This window comes from Martes martes, assembly GCF_963455335.1.
Source record: "Martes martes genome assembly, chromosome: 6".
NCBI lineage: Eukaryota > Metazoa > Chordata > Mammalia > Carnivora > Mustelidae > Martes > Martes martes.
The window spans coordinates 113,629,870-113,656,106 of record NC_137893.1 but is presented as its reverse complement, the minus strand read 5'-3'; the positions used below and the strand labels follow the sequence as shown (position 1 = coordinate 113,656,106).

At 40.1% G+C, this 26,237-nt stretch overlaps 1 protein-coding gene across 1 annotated transcript; it reads right to left on the bottom strand.

The window, feature by feature from the left end:
- Positions 1–2,313: 2,313 nt before the first annotated feature.
- DDX43 (DEAD-box helicase 43) lies at positions 2,314–18,967 on the bottom strand (the record flags this gene model as incomplete). Its single annotated transcript, XM_080806660.1, has 16 exons — positions 2,314–2,430; positions 3,019–3,106; positions 3,834–3,972; positions 4,687–4,796; positions 4,987–5,114; positions 6,906–6,993; positions 8,235–8,335; positions 9,547–9,688; positions 10,075–10,185; positions 10,605–10,723; positions 11,166–11,322; positions 12,410–12,491; positions 13,810–13,941; positions 14,941–15,070; positions 16,650–16,705; positions 18,721–18,967. 16 exons carry the CDS (start codon positions 18,965–18,967, stop codon positions 2,314–2,316), a joined length of 1,947 nt encoding a protein of 648 aa, XP_080662786.1.
- Between the last annotated feature and the right edge of the window lie 7,270 nt (positions 18,968–26,237).

The window sequence follows — 26,237 nt, the reverse complement described above, 5'->3', positions numbered from 1 at the left end:
ATAAATGGATAAAGAAGATGTGGTATATATATATATTACATACACACACACACACACACACACACACACAGGCGCGCGCACGCACAGTGGAATACTATGCAGCCATCAAAAACCTGAAATCTTGCCATTTGCAATGACGTAGCTGGAACTAGAAGCTACTATGTTAAACAAAACAAGTTAAACAGAGAAATACGATCAATCATCATATGATCTGATATGAGGAATTTGAGAAACAAGACAGAGGATCATAAGGGAAGGGAGGGAAAAACAAAACAGGATGAAACCAGAGAGGGAGACAAACCATAAGAAACAATCTCAGGAAACAAACTAAGGGTTGTTGGAGGGGAGAGGGATGGGGAGGATGGGGTGGCTGGGTTATGGACATTGGGGTGGGTATGTGCTATGGTGAGTGCTGTGAAATGTGTAAGCCTGATGAACCACAGACCTGTACCCCTGAAACCAATATTTTATGTTAGTTTAAAAAAAAAAAACTGGGGATACCTGGGTGGCTCAATTGGTTAAATGTCTGCCTTGGGCTCAGGTCATGAGCCTGGGGTCCTGGGATGGAGTCTTGTATCAGTCTCCTTGCTCAGTGGGGAGCCTGCTTCTCTCTCTGCCTGCTACTCCCCCTGCTTGCTCTCTCTCTCTGACAAATAAATAAAACTTAAAAAAAAAAAAAAAAACCCTGAAGTTGGAGAATGTGATTAGTCAAAGAAGTTTCATGAAAATGAAATTATTTTCATAGGATTTATTTTAGCCTATGGGCTGAAACTTAAGAACTATTGCTATTTTGGTCTCATGAAATCCTTTTTTTCATTTAGAAGTAGGTGAAACATAATCCCTTAAGAAAAGTACTCCCAAATAAAATACTATTACCAAACAAAATTAAAAGGCTATTCAAAAAGACAGAGCATTTTACCTTTTTATCATAGAAAAACATTTATTTTTAACAGTATCTTTCACTGCCATGACATCTGAACAGGCTTTTAACTCTTTAAAGACCGACCTTAATACAGCAACATTACAGGAGATAAAATTTACATTTTTAAATAAGGACAGTAAAAAGTGAAAAGTTCAATGCTACATTGCTTAATATCCATGAAAAAAATTTAACTCAAGTTTAATACTTCTGATTTTATTAAAGAAAGTATAAAATATCGAATTCAACATTTTTAAACACTATTAAGAATCACTTATTTCTTCATAGTGCCAGCATGTTTCTCATACTTCCACATATCTTGAGATCTGAAAAAGAAAAAATGTAAATTGCTGTTCCCACGCCTTTAAATTTTAAATTGATAAAATTGACATAAAAATTTGCCACCCTGACCATTTAAATATACAGCTCAGTGTGCAGTATATTCACTGTTCCATAACCTCCAGAATTTTTTTCATCTTGAAAGACTGAAAATCTATACCCATTAAACACCTCTCCATATTCCCCCTTTCACTGGCTCCTGAAAACCATTCAGCTTCTGTGAATTGATAACTCTACGTATCTCGTGTAAGTGGAATTACAGTATTTGTCCTTGACGGGCTTATTTCACTCAATGTAGTGTCATTAAGGTTCACCTATGTCGTGCCTCAGGTCAAAATTTCCCCCTTATCCATTCATTCATGCCTGAGTTGCCTTCACCTTTTGGCTCTTATGGGTAAAGCTGCCATGAACATGGCATGTTTGCCCACTCCTGAATTAATACTTCTAACTCTAAATAAGATATTAACTGGGGGCATCTGCATGGTTCAGTCGGTTAAGCCTCTGCCTTCAGCTCAGGTCATGATCTCAGGGTCCTGGGATCAAACCCTGCATTGGGCTCCCTGCTTGGTGGGGAGTCTGCTTCTCCCTCTCCCCCTGCCTCCTGCTTGTGCACTCTCTCTCTCTAATAAGTAAAATCTTTAAAAGAAAAAAAAAAGATATTAACTGGAATTCAGGTAATAGGTAAAGAATTACCCTGAATAATTTCTTTTTTTAAAAAATATTTTATTTATTTATTTGACAGACAGACAGAGATCACAAGTAGGGAGAGAGGCAGGCAGAGAGAGGGGGAAGCAGGCTCCCCGCTGAGCAGAGAGCCCGACGCGGGGCTTGATCCCAGGACCCTGAGATCATGACCCGAGCCGAAGGCAGAGGCCTAACCCACTGAGCCACCCAGGTGCGCCTGAATAATTTCTTTTAATGGCTCTTAGAGATAATGCTGATTTCAATAAACACACTAACAATGTAGTTAAGGAAAGCAGGCATTTGAAAGTCTAAAATTTGAAAGTGTTATTTACCTCTTCTCAGTAGGCTGGTACCACTTTTCAACAAGGACATTAATAATAAAACTTTTGGGGTTTTCCTTGAGGTTTCCCCAATTTTTTCTCCATTTCTTTTTTCAGTTTATTTGCCTCATACCTCTTGGCCATTGCCACAAGATCCTCTGGGATACTCTGAAACATTAAATGTGTTATTAGGAGATTTTTCTATCTGTTAACAGCTTTTCTACAATATGCTAAAATACTTACAAATCATCTAAGTCACAAAATCTTCCCAGTTCCATGACATCTTTCCAACAACAAAATGTGTCTCCTTGCACACTAAGCTCTGAAATCCGTCTTGCAGCTAGAAAACCAGACTGATCTTCAACTTCCCTGATGCTGCTACACCTTGCTCGTATGGCCCCTCAGTTGCTTCTCAGGGCTCGAACAGGCGTTAACTGGTGGCTCGTTCTGGGGCATTCTGTCCGTTGGGCCTGAGTATGTTCCCCTGCTGGAACCTGTATCCCATTCTTGTACAATTCTCCCAACCTCCACTCCACTGGCTTCCTCCGCACTATGATTCCCACTGCTGCTTACTCCCATTAGATTAGGCTCCCTAAATCTTTATTACAGCTCCTTGTCTTTGCCATGCTATGGCCCTCATAACACGTTTAACACCTGTTTTCCCTGGCATGCACTAAGCCCATACTTGGAATCAATGAGATCATCTGAACATTAGAAAAGTGATACAAGGTAGAGTTCTAAGTTGTATAATCTCACCTGTTGTGCTCTTTCCAGAATGTTAATTAACTCGCCAGCAACCCTCCAGTCGTTTCTAGTGAGGAGAGTAATAGATATCCCCGTCCTCCTATAAAAGGGTAGTGTGGGGGGAAGGAACTCATGTAATTTGATTTCTGATTTATACTCATGGTTCAGTTAACAAAACACTAAAAATAGCAAAACCACAACTTTTTCATAAGCCCAAATATGTATTATATATTAAAAGTTAGCATCACTCAAACAGCGATTTAGAACTCAATAATCTGGAGCTGTTTATACAGCGTGCTTGCAGGGGATTTGATAGTAGTGCTCTCAAGTAGCGAGAAAGGTCTTCTTACAGGGACGGTAGAGGAACCACTGGGTATAGCAGAGTGTGACACTACAGATAGAAAGCAGAGACTGGAATAAGAAACAGCTGCAGCTAATCCGAGGGTCTGGCTGACTCGAGAATAGGCCAGTTAAGACAGGGATAAATAAAGTAGCACAGCAGGCAGCCCAGACAATTCACAGGCAATAGAAAAGCTGGTTTCTGGCTAAGAATAGCCTGTGAACGGTGTAGTGACAGTTTGCTTCTTTCTTTCTTTTTTTTTTAAGATGTTATTTACTTATTTGTCAGAGAGAGAGATCACAAGTAGGCAGAGAGCCAGGCAGAGAGAGAGGAGGAAGCAGGCTCCCCGTCGAGCAGAGAGCCCAATGCAGGGCTCGATCCCAGGACCCTGAGATCATGACCTGAGCTGAAGGCAGAGCCTTAACCCACTGAGCCACCCAGGCGCCCCAAAGTTGTCTTCTTTCACAGGTAGACTGTGCTGACTTACCCTGCCCTTCCGGTGCGCCCTACTCTGTGCACGTATTCTTCGATGTTCCGGGGGAAATCATAGTTATAGACGTGTGTGATGTCAAGGACGTCGAGACCCCGAGATGCCAAGTCTGTGGCAATCAGTATTCTTACTTTACCTAAAGAATAAAACCAAAATATACATGAATATACATGCTGGCGTAAACCAACCCAAGACATAGCAGAAAGCTATAATCTTCCCCTAATATCTAATTAGGTGAGCAGTTATTTTCAGTATTAAAACACTTCAGAGAGCGAAAATGAGAAAGTGGCATCTATAGCCTTTCTTCTAAACTGCTGGTGAATTATGGGGAACCTGGGTGGTTCAGTGGGTTAAGCCTCTGCCTTCGGCTCAGGTCATGATCTCAGGGTCCTGGGATCGAGCCCTGCATCCGGTTCTCTGCTGAGCAGGAAGCCTGCTTCTCCCTCTTCCTCTGCCTGCTGCTCTGCCTACCTGTGTGCTCTATTTCTCTGTCCAATAAATAAATAAAATGTTAAAAAAAAATAAATGAACTGCTGGCAAATTATAACACAGAACACACCATGGTTCAGCAACCAAGCCCTGAATCACCTGAACCACATCATGAAGATCTGTGCCTTGCAGGGAAATTAATGAGAATAACCCCATCGCAAATTATTACCTTGGTATCCAGGTTGAAATATTTGCTCTTTGAATTTGTATAGTTCTGAAGATCTGATTACTATTCAGAGCTCTTACCAGTTATATTTTGGGCTCTGCAAGCTGAGGGCAGATCTTACAAACGGGCTCCACTCAGCTATGCCCAGGCCTTGCACCCTTCAGCAGCAACAAGTAACAACTTGCATAAATGTACCTGTTTTGAAGTTTTCTAATGCCCTCTCTCTGTCGCTCTGCTCCCTGTTACCGTGAAGGGATTCCACTGATATGTGTCGCAAAATCAGGTCGCTTGATAGGTGGTCGGCCCTGAAGCAAAAGACGAAGTCAGGGATCTGAAGTGCTCCTTCTGATGCCACCAGCAAATTCACTAGTTTTACTTTTATTAGTAAAAGACTGAATTAACATAATAGAATGCATGCATCCCCCTTTTGAAATTAGTATGCAAAGAGAGTTAATGCTAAACAAATCAACTGGATGATAAAAGAAAAATACCTACACAGCTTTTCTGCTTACAAACACTATGACTTTGTCTTTGGGAGACATGCTTTCTAGAAAAGTTTGGATATGAGAGCGTTTCTCTTCTTCCGTGGTGACAATTATGTTTTGTTTCACGGTACTTACTGCCTAAAGGAATAAAGATCACAGTACATCAAAACTGATGGGCAAATCTTACACATTGGCTCAGAATACATCTATTTCTATCCCTGGTTAAGTTTTAATAAACTGCTAACAAGGAAGAAGCAAGTCCTTGCAAAATGACCTGTACCTACTCAAAGACTTGTAGCTCAGCCTTTTGCTTCTTGCTCATTCACCCAAGCTGAGTTGGAAACTTGAATGCTTGGCAGTGCGTTTATTTAAAGTAATTGCTTATTATTGTTGAAAAAGAACCATGGAGTAAGGCCAAACTCTCATCATGAATTTGGGTACAGTCCTTACAATAAAGGAAGGACTTAGCTTAGGACACAAGAATTCCCACTCAGGATTTTGACAACTTAATACAAAATTTCAAAATATCATTGATACAATTTTTTAACCCAGAGGTAAGACAGGTTTTATTTTTATTATTTCTTTTTTTTTTAATTTTTTATTTCTTTTCAGCGTAACAGTATTCATTGTTTTTTCACCACACCCAGTGCTCCATGCAATCTGTGCCCTCCCCAATACCCACCACCTGGTTCCCCCAACCTCCCACCGCCCCTTCAAAACCCTCAGGTTGCTTTTCAGAGTCCATAGTCTCTCATGGTTCACCTCCCCTTCCAATTTCCCTCAACTCCCTTCTCCTCTCCATCTACCCTTGTCCTCTATATTATTTGTTATGCTCCACAAATAAGTGAAACCATATGATACTTGACTCTCTCTGTTTGACTTATTTCACTCAGCATAATCTCTTCCAGTCCTGTCCATGTTGCTACAAAAGTTGGGTATTCGTTATTATTTCTTTTTGAAGATTTATTTGACAGAGAGAGACACAGTGAGAGAGGGAACACAAGCAGGGGGAGTGGAAGAGGGAGAAGCAGGCCTTCTGCCAAGCAGGGAGCCTGATGTGGGGCTTGATCGCAGGATCCTGGGATCAGGACCCCAGCCATAGGCAGACACCCAACAACTGAGCCACCCAGACACCCCTAAAATCGGTGTTAATAGCATTTAATGAAAGTAAAGAATGACATCTCTAGCCTCACTTTTCATGAAATCTGATGAAATGAATCTTGGCAATGACCTTTCACTATTACTGGTGATTAAGTAAAAGGTCCTTTTTTTCAATAATGATTGAGGGGTGCCTGGGTGGCTCAATTGTTGGGTGTCTGCCTTTGGCTGGGGTCATGATCCCAGGGTCTCAGAATCGAGCCCAGCATCCTGCTCCCTGCTCGGCGTGGAGCCTGCTTCTCCCTCTTCCATTCCCCCTGCTTGTGTTCCCTCTCTCGCTGTGTCTCTGTCAAATAAATACACTTAAAAAAAAAAATCATGATTCATTGAAAGTTCGGATCTCATTTAAGTGAAAGGCCAGATAACTTTATAATGGAGGGGATACATACCAGAGACCTTCATGAATCATATAAATTACTGACATCTGAACCCAATGATCCATCATGACTTCACCAAAAGACAACACCAGACTTACATACATACACCTACCTTGACCTTGTTTAGAACCTGATTTTAACAGGATTAAACAAAAATGAGATATCAAGAAAATAAGAATAAGAAATGGATATTTGATGGTACTAAGGGATTATTAAAGTTTTAAACTTGAGATGTTAAAAGTTAGTCTTAGATGTATACTGAATTATTTATGAATAAAATCATATGTATCTAGGGTCTTTATAATTAGGGAGCGGGCAGAGGAGATACACCAAAACACAAAGTAATGAAAATTTTCATAATAAATATTTTTATAATAGTAATAAACAAGCTTACCACTAGATCCAAAGTACCAACATATACAATCATTGGCTCTTTCAAATAAGACTGTGCAAGGCGACGGACAGTGTATGGCCATGTTGCACTGGAAATAAAACATGATATAAATGTTAAAATTGTATTATAAAACAAATATTAAAATTGTATTATAAATCAAATGTTACTAAGTTTTTCCAAGGATGCTATGAACCTGATTACCCATGAAAGACACCCTGAGTACTTTTAAATAAGGAGACTTTACAGACAATGTATATTTCACAAAGAATGGCTCAACTATAACAAAGCTACTACATGAAACCTTTAAATAAGTTTAATAAACAGGTTTATAAGGTAAAGGAGACCTACACTTTAAATTCTAACCTACATTCTAATAATCTAAAATGAATTCATAGATTAGTTTTTTCTTGGCCTTCATTAAAGAAAAACAGAAAAAAAAAACCCTAGTATTTTGTTAGCATTCCTTGTCAACAGGCAAAAAACCAAATGCATATGCAAAATAAAGACATATGAAGTGTACTGATGAAAGGACATATAAATTCAAATGTTTCTTCATCCATATATTATGAAAGCAATCACCTTTTATACTTTCACAGTAATTACAATAATGGGAATATTAGTAAAAAAGCAAATGAGGGTGGTATTAAAGAGAAGAGAAGTGAGGAAATTTAATGTATTCCCCAATTATATACTATTCTTTTTTACGTTAATGGCACATAGGTCATATAAGCCCAGGAGATAATAGTCTATAGATCAGTCTGTATTTAAATGACAATCATTGTTTCTCAGTTTTATATTGGGCAAAAAAGTTACTCGGCAATCAAAGGTTTATCTCTAAGGACAGGTGATCATTCAAATTTGAGGCCACCACTATGAAATAAAATCTCCTCTCCAAGGAGAGGTCCCCCTTAGGTTTTTATAGAAATCTCTGTGGGGTGCCTGGTGGCTCAGTCAGTTAAGCATCGGCCTTCCGCTCAGGTCATGATCCCAGAGTCTTGGGTTTGAGCCCCACATCGGGCTCCCTCGTAGCCTGCTTCTCCCTCCCCTCTGAGGCTCCCCCTGCTTGTGCTCTCTCGCTTGTTCTCTCTGGCAAATAAATCTTTTTTAAAAATGTCTGTTACAAAAAAAAAAAATCTCTATCTGTAACTTAGGAAACCCAGTCATTGTTCCGCAGTTACACTGAGTTGCTATTCCTAAGTGATGACAAGCCTTTTACCTGAGGATCTCAAGACACCTTCAAGCAATGCTCTAAAATCCTCTGTGGAAATCAAAAAGAATAGAGTTCAGGCCACCGATTTCTATTTTACAGACTAACAGGCATACACCTACCTTGTCATAATAGTCTGCCTGTCTGGGCGCACATCTAATAAAATCTTCATTATCTGGGGTTCAAATCCCATATCTAGCATCTTGTCAGCCTCATCTAGTACCTGCATCAAAATCGACAGTGGCTACCTTAGATACGGGAAATATGCTCTCTTTATGAACAGAATACTATGGTAAGGGAACTGTTCTCTCATTTCCCCTATTACTTAAGCCACTATTTTGGTTTCTTCAAGACAAAGTAAGTGATCTAGAGTTGTAATAGACTGACTTGATTCTTTAAGTTGGCTAACAGTTTCTAGATCTAAGAAAAACTATAAATGTTTTAAATATCCACATGGAGGGGCGCCTGACCTTGGAGTTTGGGGACTGAGCCCAAAAATGGGCTCTAGGCTCAGTGCAGGAGTCTGCTTGAGATCCTCTCCCTCTGCACCACACCCACCATCCCCTCCCACCCCACTTGCATGTGTTCTCTAAAATAAATCTTTAAAAAAATAAAAGTAAAAAAAAAAAAATCCACATGGATTTTATTTTATTTTTTTTTTATTTTAAAGATTTTTATTTATTTATTTGTTAGAGAGAGAGAGAGAAAGTGAACACAGGCAGACAGAGTGGCAGAGGGAGAAGCAGGCTCCCTGCGGAGCAAGGAGCCCGATGTGGGACTCGATCCCAGGACGCTGGGATCATGACCCGAGCCGAAGGCAGCCGCCTAACCAACTGAGCCACCCAGGCGTCCCAAAAATCCACATGGATTTTAACTTTCTTTTATACATCTCTACATTCTCCAACATTTATTAAAAAAAAAAAACTAAAATAGAATTCTCAAAACCCTTATTTTAACATACTAGAGGGAATGGAAACTATCCCTAGGATTTGAAACCATTATAAAATGGACAACCATTCTAAAGAATTGTTTTAATAAGAGTTCAGTTCTGGGCACCCGGCTGGCTCAGTCAGTAGAGCTAGTGACCCTTGATCTCAGGATTGTAAATTTGAACACCAGGTTAGGTGTAGAGATTACTTAAAAATCTTTTAAAAAAAAAAGTGGGGCGGGGGCATGCCTGGGTGGCTTGGTCTGTTAAGTCGCTGCCTTTAGCTCAGGTCATGATCCCAGGGTCCTGGGATCGAGTCCCACATCAGGCTCCTTGCTCGGCAGGGAGCACGCTTCTCTCTCCACCTCTGCCTACCACTCTGCCTGCTTGTGTGCTCTCTCTCTCTCTCTCTCTCTCTGACAAATAAATAAATAAAATTTAAAAAAATAATAATAATAATAAGAGTTCAGTTCTTCCTCCTAGTATCCCAAACCCTCCATCATTACCAAGTAGGTTATACTTCTGAGGTTAACAAAGTTATTCATTTGTAGATCATTCAGTCTTCCAGGAGTTGCAATAATAATGTCTACTCCTTTTTTCAGATCTTGTATTTGTCCATTTCTATCTCCACCACCATATATACAAACACTTAAAAAAAAAATAGGTTCATGTTCAGGTAAGAAATGTCCCATCACAAAGCAAAATCCCAGCTAACCAAAGCATTTTGGGTATAAAATAACACAGTAAAAAGTATTTAAGTCAGAAAGAGTATCAGATACCTTCTGGGTAGTATTAGCTCCATTCTAAAACCATCCATACCCATCAACCCACAATGATGTGTCCTCAAGAGCGATATTTGCGTCACTGTTACTTGACCTCCCTGCCCTGGCTACCATTGATTTGGACTGGGGCAATGCCTGACCCATGCATGCTAAGCCATTCAGATTCTCTACATGTGTGAAAAATAATAGGAAGAATGTATAAAACTAGGATTTATTAAAATGCGGATGCAAGAATGGACAAAGATGACTTACCTTTTAAGGCCTTTATATGAATACTTAGAACATTCCGATTCTACTTGAAGTGCTAACTCGCGGGTAGGTGTAAGGACTAACATGCCTGGTCCATTCCTTTCTCCTCTAATTCTTTGGAGAGAAAATAATTGTTAAAGTACCTGATTCACATGCATAGTATATTCGTTCAGTGCTTTCAGAATTTGTAGCAATGGATGTCACACACATTTACAAAACATGTAAAAATATTGAACAGTGCACAAAAAAAACTCCCAAGGGCTCAGATACCAGCCTTTTCATTTAGCATGGTCAACATTGTCTCACACAGTTGGAAATGATAATTTAAACATTAGTATTTCACTATTAAGACTACCTATGGCTTCCTAAAAAGGTTTTGACAATTTATACCCTCACCACCACGGTACAAGTGCATTTCCCTGAGGCTTGGCATTACTTTTTGACCAATGCAACAGACAAAAAAGAAACTTGCATTTTTGATATCCATATCTGCTAACCCCCTATAAAGAGAACCCAGCTGCAGAAATTCTTACACAGGCTGTGAGTCCAAGTGTATAAATCCGGGCATTAAGTAGGACAATGTCTTCCCTGTTCCAGTTTGGGCTACTCCTATAAGATCTATGCCCTGTAGAACTATCGGCCATGACTGCGACTAAAAAAGAAAGATCAACATTAAAATTAAAAGTGCATCTTTTAGTCACGTGCCCATCCGCTCCTAAGCCCAAACTTCTTCCAATAAACATTTTTAAGTGCTAGGCACTGGTGGTACAGGGGGGTTTCGGGGGAATGCTCACAAGGGATAGTTACTCCCTGCTGATTTAACTTCAAATAATCAGATATTGTGGTGCCCGCATGGCTCACTGAAGGGTCTGCATTGGGCTCTGGTCACAATCCTGGGGTCCTGGGATGGAGCCCCACAGTGGGCTTCCTGCTCAGTGGGGAGTCTGCTTCTCCCTCTGCCCTCCCCAACCCCACACTTGTACTCTCTCTCAAAAAAAAAAAAAAATCTTTAAAAAATTAATCAGATATTGTTTGGCAGGGGGCACTGTCAGCAAAATATTGGAATTAAAGAAGGAAAGGGAAAAAAAGCATACCTGGATTGGTGTTGGCTTTTGAAAGCCTGCCTTTTTAATGTTTTCCATAACCTCAGGAAAACACTGAAAAGCATCCTCAAATTTACAAGTAGGATTGGGTATATGACGCTTCTCACCTTCTTTCAGGTCATCACACATTATATTATAATTTTCTTTCCTTTAAGGAAAAATAGAACAAATCTTAGCGGCTTTAGTCACTTCATTCCCTAAGCCAGAAATTTTTGCCAGCATTAGTTCATCATATCTAGAATTTCAACTGCAACTGTAAAGTTACAATAAGATGTAACCACAAAGAAATAGAAGTGAACACATCTTTTTCTAATCAGAATAGTTATCAGAAAGGGAAAAAAGGAGTGCCTGGGTGGCTCAGTCATTAAGCGTCTGCCTTGAGCTCAGGTCATGATCCATGGTCCTGAGATGGAGCCTCAGGTCGGGCTCCCTGCTCAGTGGAGAGCCTACTTCTCCCTCTCCCTCTGCTTGCTGGTGTGCCTACTCATGCTCTGCCAAATAAATAAAATCTTAAAAAAAAAAAAAAAAGAGGGAAAAAATTCATTTTATGAAGGGGCTAGTGAAATTTCACATGGAAATGGGAATAGAGCCTGAAAATCGCGTACTTCATGATTCAAATCAGACTTTGCAGACACAAAAATATGGAACCTTGTTCCATACATATTTTCTTAACTTATCCTCAACAATCCTGCTAAATGGCAATCATTCTCCTTTGACAGGTGATCATTAGTTACTTATCCAAAGTCTGAGCTAAAATAACTCTTCTTGCTGCTATACCATACTTAGTTTTACAACAGACTTCGAGAGAAAAAAAAAAATGTTGCTGTCAGGACCTTTAGTTCCAGATAGTAAGTACTGAAGAATAAGAAATGCATTAAATCAACTTATTTTCAACAGTTATAGAAATAATTCTCTAAAAGTTTTTTCCAATACAGCAGGCACTAACCAAATGAGTCTTTTAAAATTTCAAATGGAAAACTCAGTTCCTCCATTATACTAGTCATATTTTAAATATTCAATAGCTATATAGATAATGACTGCTCTATCAGACACAAATATAGCCCTTTTTCCATCTTTGCAGAAAGGTTTATTGGATAGCAATGCTCTAAAATATCATGTAGGATGCAATCAAGTTTATGTGAACACCAGAGGTGTAGCCTTCAAATGTAATCACTTTGAAGGTTTCCCTAATGAGTAGCAAATATACATATACTCAAGGCAATAAAAGCACCCACCTCCAAGTGTCTATTTGCACCTGTGACATTGAACTTGTTGTTTCTGACTCCACATAAAAGTTTTTCTTAATTGGCGGTAGATCTGGGACAAAGATTAAAGTTAAAACTTCGATAAATTATCAGAATTTACATTTCAATGAAACCTATTCAAAGTAACAGAAATCAAACTAAAATACTTATTAAATTAACCCTTACAATTTTAGATATCTGTTCTTTGCCAGTCAGGCTTATGCTAGTCTCTGAAATCTGTTTTAGTTTACCTTTTGATTATATTTTTTGCCCAAGAAAGAGAATTTTAATAATTAAGTTTAATATAAAAGAAAAAAATAAATAAATTTTTAAAAAAAAAACCATTGTTAAAAAGAAAGTTGTATGTATTGGTACAATTTTTATAATTCTTAAGTTGGGATGAAATTACTTGTTTTATAATAAATATAACATTTTTCATAGTAAAAAAAATAAAAGAAAGGAAGTATGGTTTATAAGACAATCATCCCAATTGATTAATCTTCTCTAAAACACAGTAGACTGATTTTCTTATCTTTTCTTTTGACAGTCTATCCCATTTCTGTCTAGGAATACAGTATTTCTTTTTCCACTTTCTGAGGCTACTTTTTGTTTTCTTATATGCCTCGCAAACTTCCTCAGAATCTAAATCCTTTCTCTGGCCTCCCTACTCCATATCTCCCCACCACAAATCCTGTCCAGGTGGCACTGGTAACATCATGCAGATAGACCGACCTCTGAATTAGTCATTGTTAATATTGGTCACTATCAGTCCATTAGCTTTTAAATTTTAAATAAAGGTTGTGTTGCCGCCTCACTCTGATAGCCAGAATTAGTACCTGAATTTACCCTGAAATTTAGTGAATATAACATGAAACATAACACTCTGTATATAATTCCAGGTGAGACTTTCATTTAAAACTAAAGCAAATGAACAAACCCAAATCTCTTCTCAAGAACTATGTTTCTTTCTTTATTAAACAGTTTTCCCTTTTTATTTTGCCGCTATCAACGAGGACACTCCAGGATCAATTTTTGTTCAACTGTAGGCAACAATGTTAAACCACTTATGGTTGGCATGTTTATTGCCTTAATTTTCCCCCATGCCCCATTTTCTTTCCATTTTATTAAACTCCTGCTGTGAGATACCTCAAATAAGACAAAATGTTAAGTATATTTTAATTTCCCACTTAGAGCGTAGATTACAGCACAGACACAGAAACAAATCTTGCCCTATAGACTAATTGTAGCACTTAATACTTTATTATCATTTTCATATTAATTTCATTACTAGAAATAAGACATTTTAGAGGATAGAAACCTCATGAGGTTAAGAAAAAAAAACACCTCAAGTGATACATCACTACATGTAAATGTTAGGATACAGCACTAACCTTCCCACTTTTTTCTCCCCCATTTCAAAGCATCTTCTCGAATTTGATCCCAATCAATCAATGGCTGATTATCTGTAACATTACTATCTGTCTTTACATCTCTTCCAACAGAAGGTTGGAATGCAACAACATCTGTTAAAATAGTTTTATCGAATTAGTTTCAAAACAAATCCTAATTGTACAAATTCCCCCAAACCACTTTACTATTTTGTTTAAAAACCAGACAATAATGCTTAAAATATAAAATGTGGGTTTTAGTACTACAATGCTATGACAATAGTAGTCATGGTTTGTCAGTTACCAGATTTATGAGGATATTTATGAGGATAATACCAGATTATGAGGATAAATGAGGAAAATACATTTATTGAAGAGAAGGAAAATAGGAGAGCCTAGTGTTTGCTGATAAATCATGTTAAGCTTACAAGAATCCTGTGAGCCAGATGTCACCCCAGGTTAACAGATGAAGAGTTTTAAAGGCTTTCCTAAAGTTCCCTTCCAAGAAACACTATGAGGCAACGCTGCCATCTGAACCTAAGATGCAGTTCTTTTTACTTTCACGTTGCTTCTGGAAATGGCTCAATAATGGCTTTTTCTCTAGTCCAAGCAGGTCTGAATTTTTGTTTTTGTTTTGTTTTTAACTAAATCTGAGATTTTTCTTAAGTAAACTCTATACCCAGCCTGGGGCTTGAACTCATGACCCGAAGGCCAAGAATCGCATGTTCTACTGACTGAGCCAGCCAGGTACCCTAGAGATTCTTTAAATACCAAATAACTGGACAGTTTCCAAAGTCAGTCACGTTCCAGAGAGGAGGAGACCTTAGAATCAGAAGGTCAGAACTAATCCTTCTTCTACCATTTATAGTGAATGTATTAAAAGGTTATTTTTGTTTTCACCTATCTGTGGCTAAAAGTAAAACTGCTAGGCTTAACCACAGAGATTAAGTGTCTTAATTTGAGAAAAACAGCATTCTGGGATTTCAAAGAAAAAAAAGTCCCTAACAGATAAGATTTAATGATGGCAATCTGAAGCTTTGTTGTCAAGAGAAGCCTCAACTATAATGTCTTATAACACTGAATGCAATTTTTAAAATTTTACAAGGCTTTATGTAGTAAGCAAAAATTACTTACCAGTTCTGAGTTTTGAACTGTAATTTTCTTGTTTTTTAACAAGATTATCTATCACTGTTTTGGCCTTCGCCTGCATCTCCTTGTCGCCAAAGATTCTGACCTCTGCTTCTTCTGAATGACCTTTTATTATCTAGATGCAGCAGAAAAATAGGTGAGACTGAAGTCCCCTTACCATGCCCCCCACATCCAAACATCACTCAACTACAAACAGTATAAAAATTTAAAGGAAATATAGCATTGCTATCAATCAGTGTCTTAATTTCTAATTTTTGAGGGCATTCTATAGTCAACAAATTTATCCTGAGATTCACCCCCTGGTTGGATGAAAGGGAGCAGGACAATCTAAATTTAAAAACTACTGTGACAGGGGTGTGCAGGTGGCTCAGTCAGTTAAACATCTGATGCTTGGTTTCAGCTCAGGTCATGATCCCACCACGGTGGGAGTGAGTCCCACGTCCGTCTCTATGCTCAGTGTAGAGTCTGCTTCAGATTCTCTCTCCCTCTCCCTCACTCTTTCTCTCTCAAGTAAATAAATCTTTTAAAAAAGTAAGTAAAAGCTACTGTGACCACTAGAGAATAAATTCAGCAACTAGTTTTAGAAGATTAAGGTGTTAATCTGTCTTCTTAACTATCAAATAGTAATTTGGCAAATCTTGCACAACTGTAGGGATTTGTCTTTGTGGTATATAAATACCAGCTGACTGAATGGTCAGGTTACTTACAGGAACTCTTGAACTTGAGGGAATGCCCTACTTTCACCACGTATGTGGTAATGGAACCAACTTACTACAAGGCTGAGATGACATTTGGAGAATAAGATCTACAAGTCACATCTTTCAGTGTACATAATCCCAGATACCCACACTGATTCAATAGTAACTAGAAACTGCTGCACCAAATGCTGTCTGACTGGTGACTCAGAGCTTGCCATTTGCACCATTTACAGACAACTCTGTGGAAGTTCTTAAATGAGGCTGAAACTGATGCTGAGAAGATGGGAAAGAGACCTACCTAGAATGGGGATGCAGGAGGTCTTAGACCTCCCTCATAAGCAGGAGTTCTATCAGCTAAGATAGGAGAGAGTGTGGCAGGAGTCCAGCTGGTGACACTCAAGAGGGAGTTTGAGGAGGGACTGAAGGAAAAGGAGCTAGATCAAGTGGACCATGCTAAGAAGTCTGGACTTCTTAAGACCCTGAGATATTAGAAAAAGTTTTTATGCATGAAAAGAAAACTTATGAACACAATTATTGCCCTGGTCATGGTAGAGAATGGTTAAAGGGGGTAAGACTGGAAGCAGGGTGAACAGTTAGGGGAGAACACCCCAAATGATGGGATTCTCCTTGAGAAACACAGGAAATAGAAAGCACTGGTTACAGGATAAGGAACAGGAAGTAATCGGAGATTCCCGGCTTAGGGACTGGGTGAATGATGTTGCTGCTGAGACTGGGAACACAGGAGTGGGTCAAGGTTTGAGGCATGAGAGCCAGGAAGCGCGTAATGAATATTCCCTCAGAGATCTCATTTGTAAGTGGAGATTATCTGTAAAAATTTTTCCTCCAGGAGTCACAAAACCTGGACCTGGAATGGACCACAGTATGTGAAATTACTACATTGCTACTAAATTACTACAGTTATGTTAATAGCTAAACAAAAATTAGAGTTAGAAAAGAACTACACTCTTTGAGGATTTAAGATCTCAGACCACTTACCTGTATTTTTGTGTTTGTTGTACTTTGGATGTCTCTTATTTTTGACCCCCCACGACCTATTTTTAAAAATAAAATTTTGTAAAAGTTGTAATCAAAATCACAATTGGGTATCACTTCATACCTATTAGAATGGCTATTGAAAATACAAGAAAGGAGTGGGGCTCCTGGGGGGCTCGGTTGATTAAGCGGCTGCCTTCAGCTTAGGTCTTGATCCCAGGGTCCTGGGATGAAGCCCCGTATTGTGCTCCCTGCTCAGCAGTGAACCTGCTTCTCATTCTCGCTATCTCTGTCTCTCTCTCTCCCCAATAAATAAAAAAAAATCTTAAAAAAGAGAAAGAAAAGAAAGAAAGGAAGGAAGGAAGGAGGGAGGGAGGGAGGGAAGGAAGAAGGAAAGAAAGAAAAATACAAGAGAGGGACATCTGGGTGGCTCAGTGGGTTAAGTGGCTGCCTTCGGCACAAATCATGATCTCAGGGTCCTGGGATGGAGCCCCTTGTGTCTGGCTCCCTACTCAGTGGAGAATCTGCTTCTCCCTCTGCCCCTTCCCCCCACTCATACACACTCGCTCTGCTCTCTCACTCTCAAATAAATGAATAATCTTAAAAAATACAAGAGATAAGTGTTGGTGAGAATGTGAAGAAAAGGGAAGCCTTGTGCACTCTTGGTGGGAATGCAAATTGGTGCAAGCATGCAGGGTCCCCAAAAAACTAAAGATATAACTACCATAGGATTTAGCAATTCCGCTTATGGATCTACATCCAAAAGAAACAAAACCACCATCTATCTCAAAGAGCTATCTAGACTCCCATGTTCATTACAGCATTATTCACAATAGTCATGAGGTGGAACCAAGCTAAATGTCTACCAACAGATGACTGGATGAAGAAACATGGTATAAACATGCTAGAGAAGATTTTAGCCTTAAAAAAGTAAATTCTATCATTTGCAACATGAATAAAACTTGAGGACAGTTATGCTAAATGAAATAAGCCAATCACAAAAAGCAAATAGTGCATGATCTTCTTGGAAGTGTCTAATATAGTCAAACAAAGAAACAAAATAGAATGGTATTTTTCAGGGATGGGAAAAGGGGGAAATAGGGAGTTAACTGTTTAATGGGTAGTTTCAGTCATGCAACATGAAAACATTCTACAGCTCTGTCACACAACATTGTTCTTATAGTTAACAGTACTGTACCGCACACTGTAACCCTAAAATTAAGCTTAATTTTTTTTAACCACACTAAGGAAAAAAAAGTGGTTCCAGACCAACATTAAGCAGGTGCCCTCTAGCACTGTGCCTGCACCGTCGCAGGAGCTCCATAAATGTTGAGTGATTTTTAGTGCAAACCTAGTGGCTTTCACTTATGGAGCATCACTTGTCAGATCTTTGAGCCTGAGCCTTCTTGAAGGAACACTGAATCTCTAGCTGGTCTAGCAATCAGTCTCCTAATGCTCTATTTAGTAGCAGCCTAAAAAAATGTGGTTATTGTTTTAAAAACAGGGTTAAAAAAGGATAAACAAAATATTAGCTCCCATACCTAATAGGGAAAATGTTGGAATTTATCCTCAGTCTTAATAGCCACAAATTGGGCAAATCTCTATTCCTATTGTTTCTAAATGTTTCTCAAAGGTGAATTTGTAAGACTCACGATGTACTAAGAAAGAAGATCTTGTTTTTCAGCAGATAAATCATATTCGTATATCATATCATATTCATATTCATATAATATCCTAAACCTTGTTCAATGGCTCTAAATGGTGCCCAAAGGAACAGACTGTACTCAGGACTGCTTTGTTGTTCATTTTGGGGTAAACTGTGAAAAGACTTGACCTTTCATCCCAAAGATTTCATACATCTGTTTGTTCTACCAAAATATCGTCTCCACGAAATATCAAATGTGCATTAAATGACTAAGCACAGCATCCTAAGGTATTATGAATATCACAGGTCAAGTCCTTAATCTCATTAAGTGGCGGCTGATTGGAGGCGAGGAGAGTGGGGCGTGGATGCCTTGCCCAGGCTCCGCCCCCGGCCCTGCCCTGCCCGACACACCCATCCTTTTTCACTCACCGATCACAGCGCCCACCCACAAGTTCTTCAATCCAAAGCAAAGCGGCGGTTCTCGGAGGCCCGCGGTCACAGGTTGCTGGAGGCCGGGGTTCTTCCAGCCGCCGCCTCTGCCGCCCCTACGGGCCTCTGAACCTTTCGGATTCGGGTCCTCCGCCGGCCTCCTTTCCGGAGCACGGAACACTGCGGAGCTTCGCCGGGAAGCAACGATCCACGAGGAGGCGTTAGCGCCTCCTTCTTGCCTCGACATGGTTCCGTGAGGAAGATCCCGCGCGTCCGACGTCGCTCCCGTCCGGCTTTACACCACTCCACCCTGCCGTCGTTCACTTTTCTACTAGTGCATCCACGCAGCCGCTACTTAAGGAGCCCGCTCGCGGCTCGACCCGCCCCTTCCCCCCGCCCCGCCCCGCCCTGGCTGCACAGCCATTGGTGCAGGAGACGTCGTGGGCGGGACTCTTATGGTTTGACCAATCCCCTCTCTTTAAGTGTGAGCGCTCCTTGAACGTGTCATTGCGCCAGCTTCGTGTTCCTTTTCAGGCGTGGGACTCCGGGGTCTCCCTTTGTGCTTTGCTCTGCTGAACTCCCACCCCAAGTACCCATCTCAGTGACTGGTAAACATCAGTCCCTTTTGCAAATGACCCAGTACATACATAAAAAGATTTGAAACAGAAGGGTGACAAAACAGCATTTACTATTGCTATCAGAGCAGCCCTTGATATACTTAACCCTATATTCATTTTTAAAATATTGGTTGTAATTCACAAAATAAAATGACTCACAGCTTAAAAACCCCTGGGCTAAAAATGGTGCTTCAATGCTTCACACAACACTTGACCTGAATGGTTGCTGTAGTATTAGAGCTAACGAAATAAATTTAATAAAAGCTTGAAGCACTGCCATCATTGCACCGTGGCTCTGTGGCTGAACATAATATTTCAGTGCTGTAAGCCAGCCAGGAGTGCCCCTACTTTGATTAGGATCTCTGAATTATCTAAACAAATCTCAGTTCACTCACCTATCAAAGTAGTTATCTAATATGTTGTGCTGGGGAATGAAAAAAAAGGAAAACCGTTAACTAAACCTGGTCCATACAGGCTGAATGGGTTAACTCACATGGGATTAACTGTAACTCTTCCTGTAACATCTCTGGAGAAATAGGATTACAGTGCTATTAAAGCACCCAGAAAACAGATAAAAGCATAAATGTGAGAAAAAAAAAGCATAAATGTGTCTGGTATTTAATATCATTCTCTAACCCTTAATATGAAATGGATAGTATTAATGACCTTTAGGGAGGGATTTTGTTGGATTAGATTTCTAATCTAATCTAGTCTAGTTTAATCCAATCTAGTCTAATCCTAATATTCTGTTGAGGATTTTTGCATCTAGGTCCATGAGAAAGAGCTCTGTAGTTTTTACAAAGTCTTTGGTTTTGGTACTGGGTTAATTAGTTAGGAAGCTTTCCTTTATCTTCTATTTTCTGGGAGAGACTGTAGAAAACTGGTATATTTTCACCCCCTTCCTCCTCCTCCACCTCTTCCTTCTCCTTCTTCTCTTTGGTTTACCCTATTCTTTTATTGATTGTATAGTATTTCACAGTATTCCTAAACATAGATGTATTACTTTTAGCTACTTTTATTGTGAAATATATTATACACATAGAAAGTACATAGAACAAAGATATAACTTAATAAATAACTATGCAGTGAGGGGAACCTGGGGGAGAGTGCGACTCAATCTTGGGGTCATAAGTTTGAGTCCCACATTGGGTTGGGGTTTTAAAAAAAACGTAAAGAAATCATTATCATGCAGTGAATCCTGTGTAACCATCACCCAGGTCAAAAAAATAGAACTTTGCAAACACCTCTGCTACCATTTCTTTAACCAGTCCTTTCTTGGATGGAATTTTATGTATCTAAATTTTTCTATTTTAAACTATGCGAAAATATGGTATATTTTCTTCTTTAAATGTTTTGTAGAAATCACCAGTGAATATATCTTATCCTGGTGTTTTCTGTTTTGTAAACTTAAGTGTTGATTTAATTTCTTTATGTCTTCCCTATTCAACTGATTTCTTCTTATGAGTTTGGGCAGATGGTGTCTTTCAAGGACTTGATCCCTTTCATCTAAATTGTCAAATTTGTGGACATAGAGTTGTTCATAATACTCTTTCATTATTTTTTTAAAGTCCATGGGATATGTAGTGATGTCCCCTTTTTCATTTTTGATATTAATAATTTATATCTTGTCTCTTTTTTTCTTTGTTGGCCTGGCTAGAAGTTTATGATTTTATTGCTCTTTTCAAAGAACCTGCTTTTGATTTGATCCGTTTTCTCTATTGATTTCCTGTTTTCAATTTTATTGATATCTACCCTAATTTTTTCTAGGGTTTTATTTATTTATGACAGAGAGAAAGCAGGCGCCGGGGTGGGAGGTGCAGTGGGCAGAGGGAGAAGGAGAAGCAGACTCCCCCCTAAGCAGAGCCTGACTCAGGGCTAGATCCCAGAATCCTGGGATCATGACCCGAGCAGAAGGAAGATGCCTAACCAACTGAGCCACCCAGGTGGCCCTGATATCTACTCTAATTTTTATATTTCTTTTCTTCTGCTTATTGTGTATTTAATTTGCTCCTCTCTTCTTCCGGTTTCCTAAGATGGAAACTTAGATGATCGATTTTAGATTTTTCTTCTTTTTTAATATATATATTCAAGGCTATAAATTTCCCTCTAAGCACTCTGGGTCTGTGGCTTGTCTTTTCACTCTTTTTTTCCTTCCTTTTTTTTTTTTTTTAAGATTTATTTATTTATTTGAGAAAGAGAGGGAGAGAGGACACATAGCAAGGGAAGTGGCAGAGGGAGAAGCAGGCTCCCCACTGAACAAGGAGCCCAACAGGGGGCTTGATCCCAAGACCCTGGGATCATGACCTGAGCCAAAGGCAGAAGGCAACTGAGCCAAGCAGGCACCCCTTGTCTTTTCACTTTCTTAACAGTGTCTTTCACAGAGCAGAAATTTTAAATTTTCAGTATTGTTCTGTTTTCTTTGCTTATTGGGGTTTTGTTTTGTTTTGTTTTTTTAAATAATCTCTGCATGCAATATGGGACTTGAACTCACGATCCCTAGATGAAGAGTTGCATGCTCTATGGACTGAGCCAGCCAGGCATCCCCAGAATTGTTCTACTTTCTCAAGGACTTCCTTCACTTTATCCTGCCACATAAAGGTGAATTCTACCAAATATGAGGAAGAAATTATACCACTTCTCTACAATCTCTTCCAGAAGATAGAAGCAGAGGGAATACCTCCTAACTCATTGTATGAGGTCAAAATTACCCTAACACTAGGAGTGAACCCTAAGGTAAACTGTGGACTTGAGTGGTAGTGGTATGTCTGTGTGGGTTCCTCATAGTAACAAATGTACCAGTATGCTGCTGGCGGATGTTGATGATGAGGAAGTATGTGTATTGGGTGTTGGGGGAGAGGAGAAAATCTGTGGACTTACAGATCAGCTTTGCTAAGAACCTAAAACTGCTTTATGAAAATAGTCCATTTTTCAAAAGAGGAATTTCGTGTCAAGTTTTTATTTTAGTTTTATTTTTACTTTGATAAGCTAATTTTTGCCCCTTGGGCACTTGACCAATAAATAATAACATTCCACTATTCTATTTTCTCACTTGGTGAGAGGTGCTGAGGAAAGACGTATCTAAAATGGTAGTTACAGGTACTTTTCTGTATTTTAAATTATTCCTAAATTAGAGCAAAATGAATCCCCTGTCCCCCCAAAATCTGTGCTATTAAGCCCTTCGCGATGGAGGTGGAGAGTGAAACCTTTTACTCCACATCCCAACTAGGACTTGGAAGAACAATATCTAAGCAAGCAGAAAATGAGGATGATTGTGGGGCTTTCAGGTGGGGTCAACTGTCTACTTTTCCCCTCCAGGCACCGATAAAGATAAAAAGGCGGAATTCAAGCGCGCGTTTGACCGGAGGACCCCTGGAGCTGGCACGTTCTTTCTTTAGACTGAAGGTTCCACTCGCTCACACCTTTACCTCCGGGAGGGGTGCGACGACCAGCTCTGGAGCAGAGAGGGGGACTTCTCCCGCTCGGGAGACCGAAGCTAAACCTGCCCCAGTCCGCAGCTCTATTTCCTCTCCACGCCCTCAGCCTCAGAAAGCGAGCCCGCACCTTTCCCCGCGGCCCGCGGTGGCGGGTGGTCGCCCGGGCTCCCGGGTCGGAAGCGGGGAAGGCGCCTGGGGGCCCGCCCTCTCTTTGGCGCCGCTTCCCGGGCAGTGCGACACTTGGAGGCCGCCGCCCAGGTCCCCAACCTGCGGTGGCTCATTGATTGATTGCCCAACGGCGGGGTTACGGTGAGCCCCGCCTGCATAGGATGCGGGGATGGGATTAGACGCCCGATCCGTTCCTCTGAGGAACGTCTCAGGGTCCCCTCTCCAGCCGGCAGGGAACCACCGTTCCTCAAGAAGGCAGCGAACAGCAGCTCCCTTGGCTCTGGAAGCAGCTGGATAAGCAAATTCAACTTGAGTTTAGGCACAGACCAAAGTGCGAATTCAGTGGGAACCCTACTTTTGGAAAATAGACCCTGTAGGGTTTAACTTTCAGGTGAGTGAGGGAGAGTGGCATTATCTTATGTAGGACACTTAAACCAGCCAGGGTCGTCTTCTCATTGAATTCTTAGAAAACTCTGGTGAAGTGTTGTGGGTGTCCCCATTTCACAGAGGAAGAAACTGAGGTCAAGGAACCATTGTGCTTGTGAACCCGGGTGGATGTGATGCCAAAGCCAGGCATATTCTGCTGCACCAGTTTGCCCCTAAGGACCCATGTGTTGTTTTGTAGTCTTTTACCCTTAAATTTTATAGAACAGGCTCTTCTCCATGTTGTTAAACATGCATTTTTAAATTACATACTGCATGCTCTCTGCTTATATTTGTCTTTTTATTTCACATTTGGGAGGGCAAGGCATAGGGGAATTTTTTTTTTTTTCATCAAAAGAAGCTTTAATTCTAATTCAGCAAAAAGCTATCATTGTTCTTTTATGGTGACAGAATTCGATCCCACGATCTGGTTCTCTTTACCCTCAAATTGTATGAACATTGATCTATATATTCTAACAGCACTGCCTTTTAAAAGATGCAAAATTTGGGGGGCACCTGGGTGACTCAATCAGTTAAGCATCTGACTCTTGGTTTCAGCTTTTGTCTTGATCTCATGGGTCTGAGTGAGGCTGGCTTCATGCTCAGAAGGGAGTCTGCTTAAGATTCTCTCCCCAGTCACCTGAATGGCTCAGTTGGCTAAGAGTCTGCCTTCAGCTCAGGTCATGATCCCAGTATCGTGGGATTAAGCCCCTACTCAGGCTCCCTGCTTCTCCCTCTTCCCTGTTTGTTCTCTCTCAAGTAAATAAATAAATACATAAATAAAATCTCTAAAAAAAAATTCTCTCCCTCCACTCCTCCACACACTTGTGCCCGTGTGCTTTCTTTCTCAAATAAATAAATCTTTTTTAAAAAGACAAAATTTTTATTCTCTTTCTGGAAATTTTTTAATGTGCATATCAGATAGCTATCCAAATTTGTTTTCAAAATACCTAGTGCCCCGTTTCTGTTTTGAAATAATAATCTTGTATTATATACTATACCATTTTGTGTAGATGTGCATCTTTGTTTTGTTTATTTCTGGACTTCCTCTTCTGTTCCACAAAGACAAGGAGACTGACATGAACTCAAATTTTCAAAAGATCACTCCAGTCCCTATAAGGGAAATAGAGGTTAAAGGGAAAATATTTTGATCCCATGGAAAAGTTGTAACTTAAGCAGCTGTAAGATCATGAAGAAGCTATTACAGAGCAAAGGATAGTATAGTGATGGTGTGGGCTGTTTCTTAGCAGTGGAGGACACAAGAAGTTGTTCTAGTTCAGATATAGTTTGAAGGTAGAGCTGACAGATTTTGTTTATAGGTGTAAAATGTGACACAATGAGAGGAGTCAACCAGATGACTGGGGGTCACCTTTACTGAAAGGAAAAATACTAAGGAAGGGGAGATGTGAGGAGTAGGTTAAATGAGAGATACCTATGATAGTGCAGGTGTTAGGTGGGTAGTTGGATATAGCAAATAAATATGTTTCTTCTCTAGGATTCTTTGTAATTCGAGACAAATAAAGCTGCAAAAAAAAAAGCAATCTCTAAAGAGAATAAAAAGTTTGTGATCTTTGAACTAGTCATTCTACATCTCAGGGTTTTTTTTTTTTTTTCCTGAGGTTCTTTTTTAATGGAAATATTTATAACATGAAAATAAGTTTATTGGGGGTGCCTGGGTGGCCCAGTCATTAAGCATCTGCCTTTGGCTCAGGTCACGATCCCAGTGACCCGGGACGGAGCCCTGCCTAGGGGTGCCCTACTTAGGGGGAGGCCTGCTTCTCCCTCTCCCACTCCCCCTGTTTGTGTTTCCTCCCTCGCTGTCTCTCTCTGTCAAATAAATAAATAAAATCTTTTAAAAAAGGAAAAAAAGAAAACAATTTTATGTGTGCAGATAGTAACAGCTGATATTTATTATTTAGTGTTTTCTACTTCCTTGGCACAATTAAGGGCTTTATATACATTAACTCATTTAAACATCAAGGTACTATTCTAGGATCTAGGAACTATTCTAGGATCAAGGTACTATTATTATCATCCCGGTTGTACAGATGAAAAATGAGGACCTGAGAGGTTAGACATCTTGCCCACGGTCACACACAGCTAGTTAGTAGTGGTGGAGGAGGGAGTGTAGAGAGAGATTTTTTTTTAAAGGGGGGTGGTGAGTAAGGCAGTTTCCTGAATTCAGAGCAACAAGTTATTGTTGACGGCAGAACGTTGTAGACAGTCTAAACATACCGGTGTTCATGGCGTATAATGCTAATTGAATTAGGAAAAACACTATGAGCCAGAAATTGTCCCGAGCTCCTCGCATGCACTAAATTAATTTAATCTTTTGAGCAATCCTACAAGTCCTACTATTTTTATTGGTTCCCATTTTTTTTTAAGAGTTTTTATTTATTTATTTGACAGACAGATCACAAGTAGGCAGGGAGGCAGGCAGAGAGAGAGGAGGAAGCAGGCTCCCTGCTGAGCAGAGAGCCCGATGCGGGGCTCCATCCTAGGACCCTGAGATCATGACCTGAGCCGAAGGCAGAGGCTCAACCCACTGAGCCACCCAGGTGCCCCTGGTTCCCATTTCCAAATGAGGAAATCGAAGAACAAAGAAGTTAGATAAGCAGCTCAGAATCAGAAATCCAGTGAGTGGCAACGCCGGAGCTGAAATCCCTAGCTCTCTATCCCTTCCATAAACATTTGTGCCAGGCGCAGCACTACGTGCTAGGAACAGCTGGGGAAAGAAGACGGTCCCCGTTCTCCATGAATTCCCGCCTGTCTGAGCAATCAAAGGCAGATCGAACCGTTCTTTCCACCCCCGTGCCTTTGGAGGTCCCAAACAGGCTGTGAGCCTTGTCTGTGTCACGTGGAAGGTGCTGCGCTC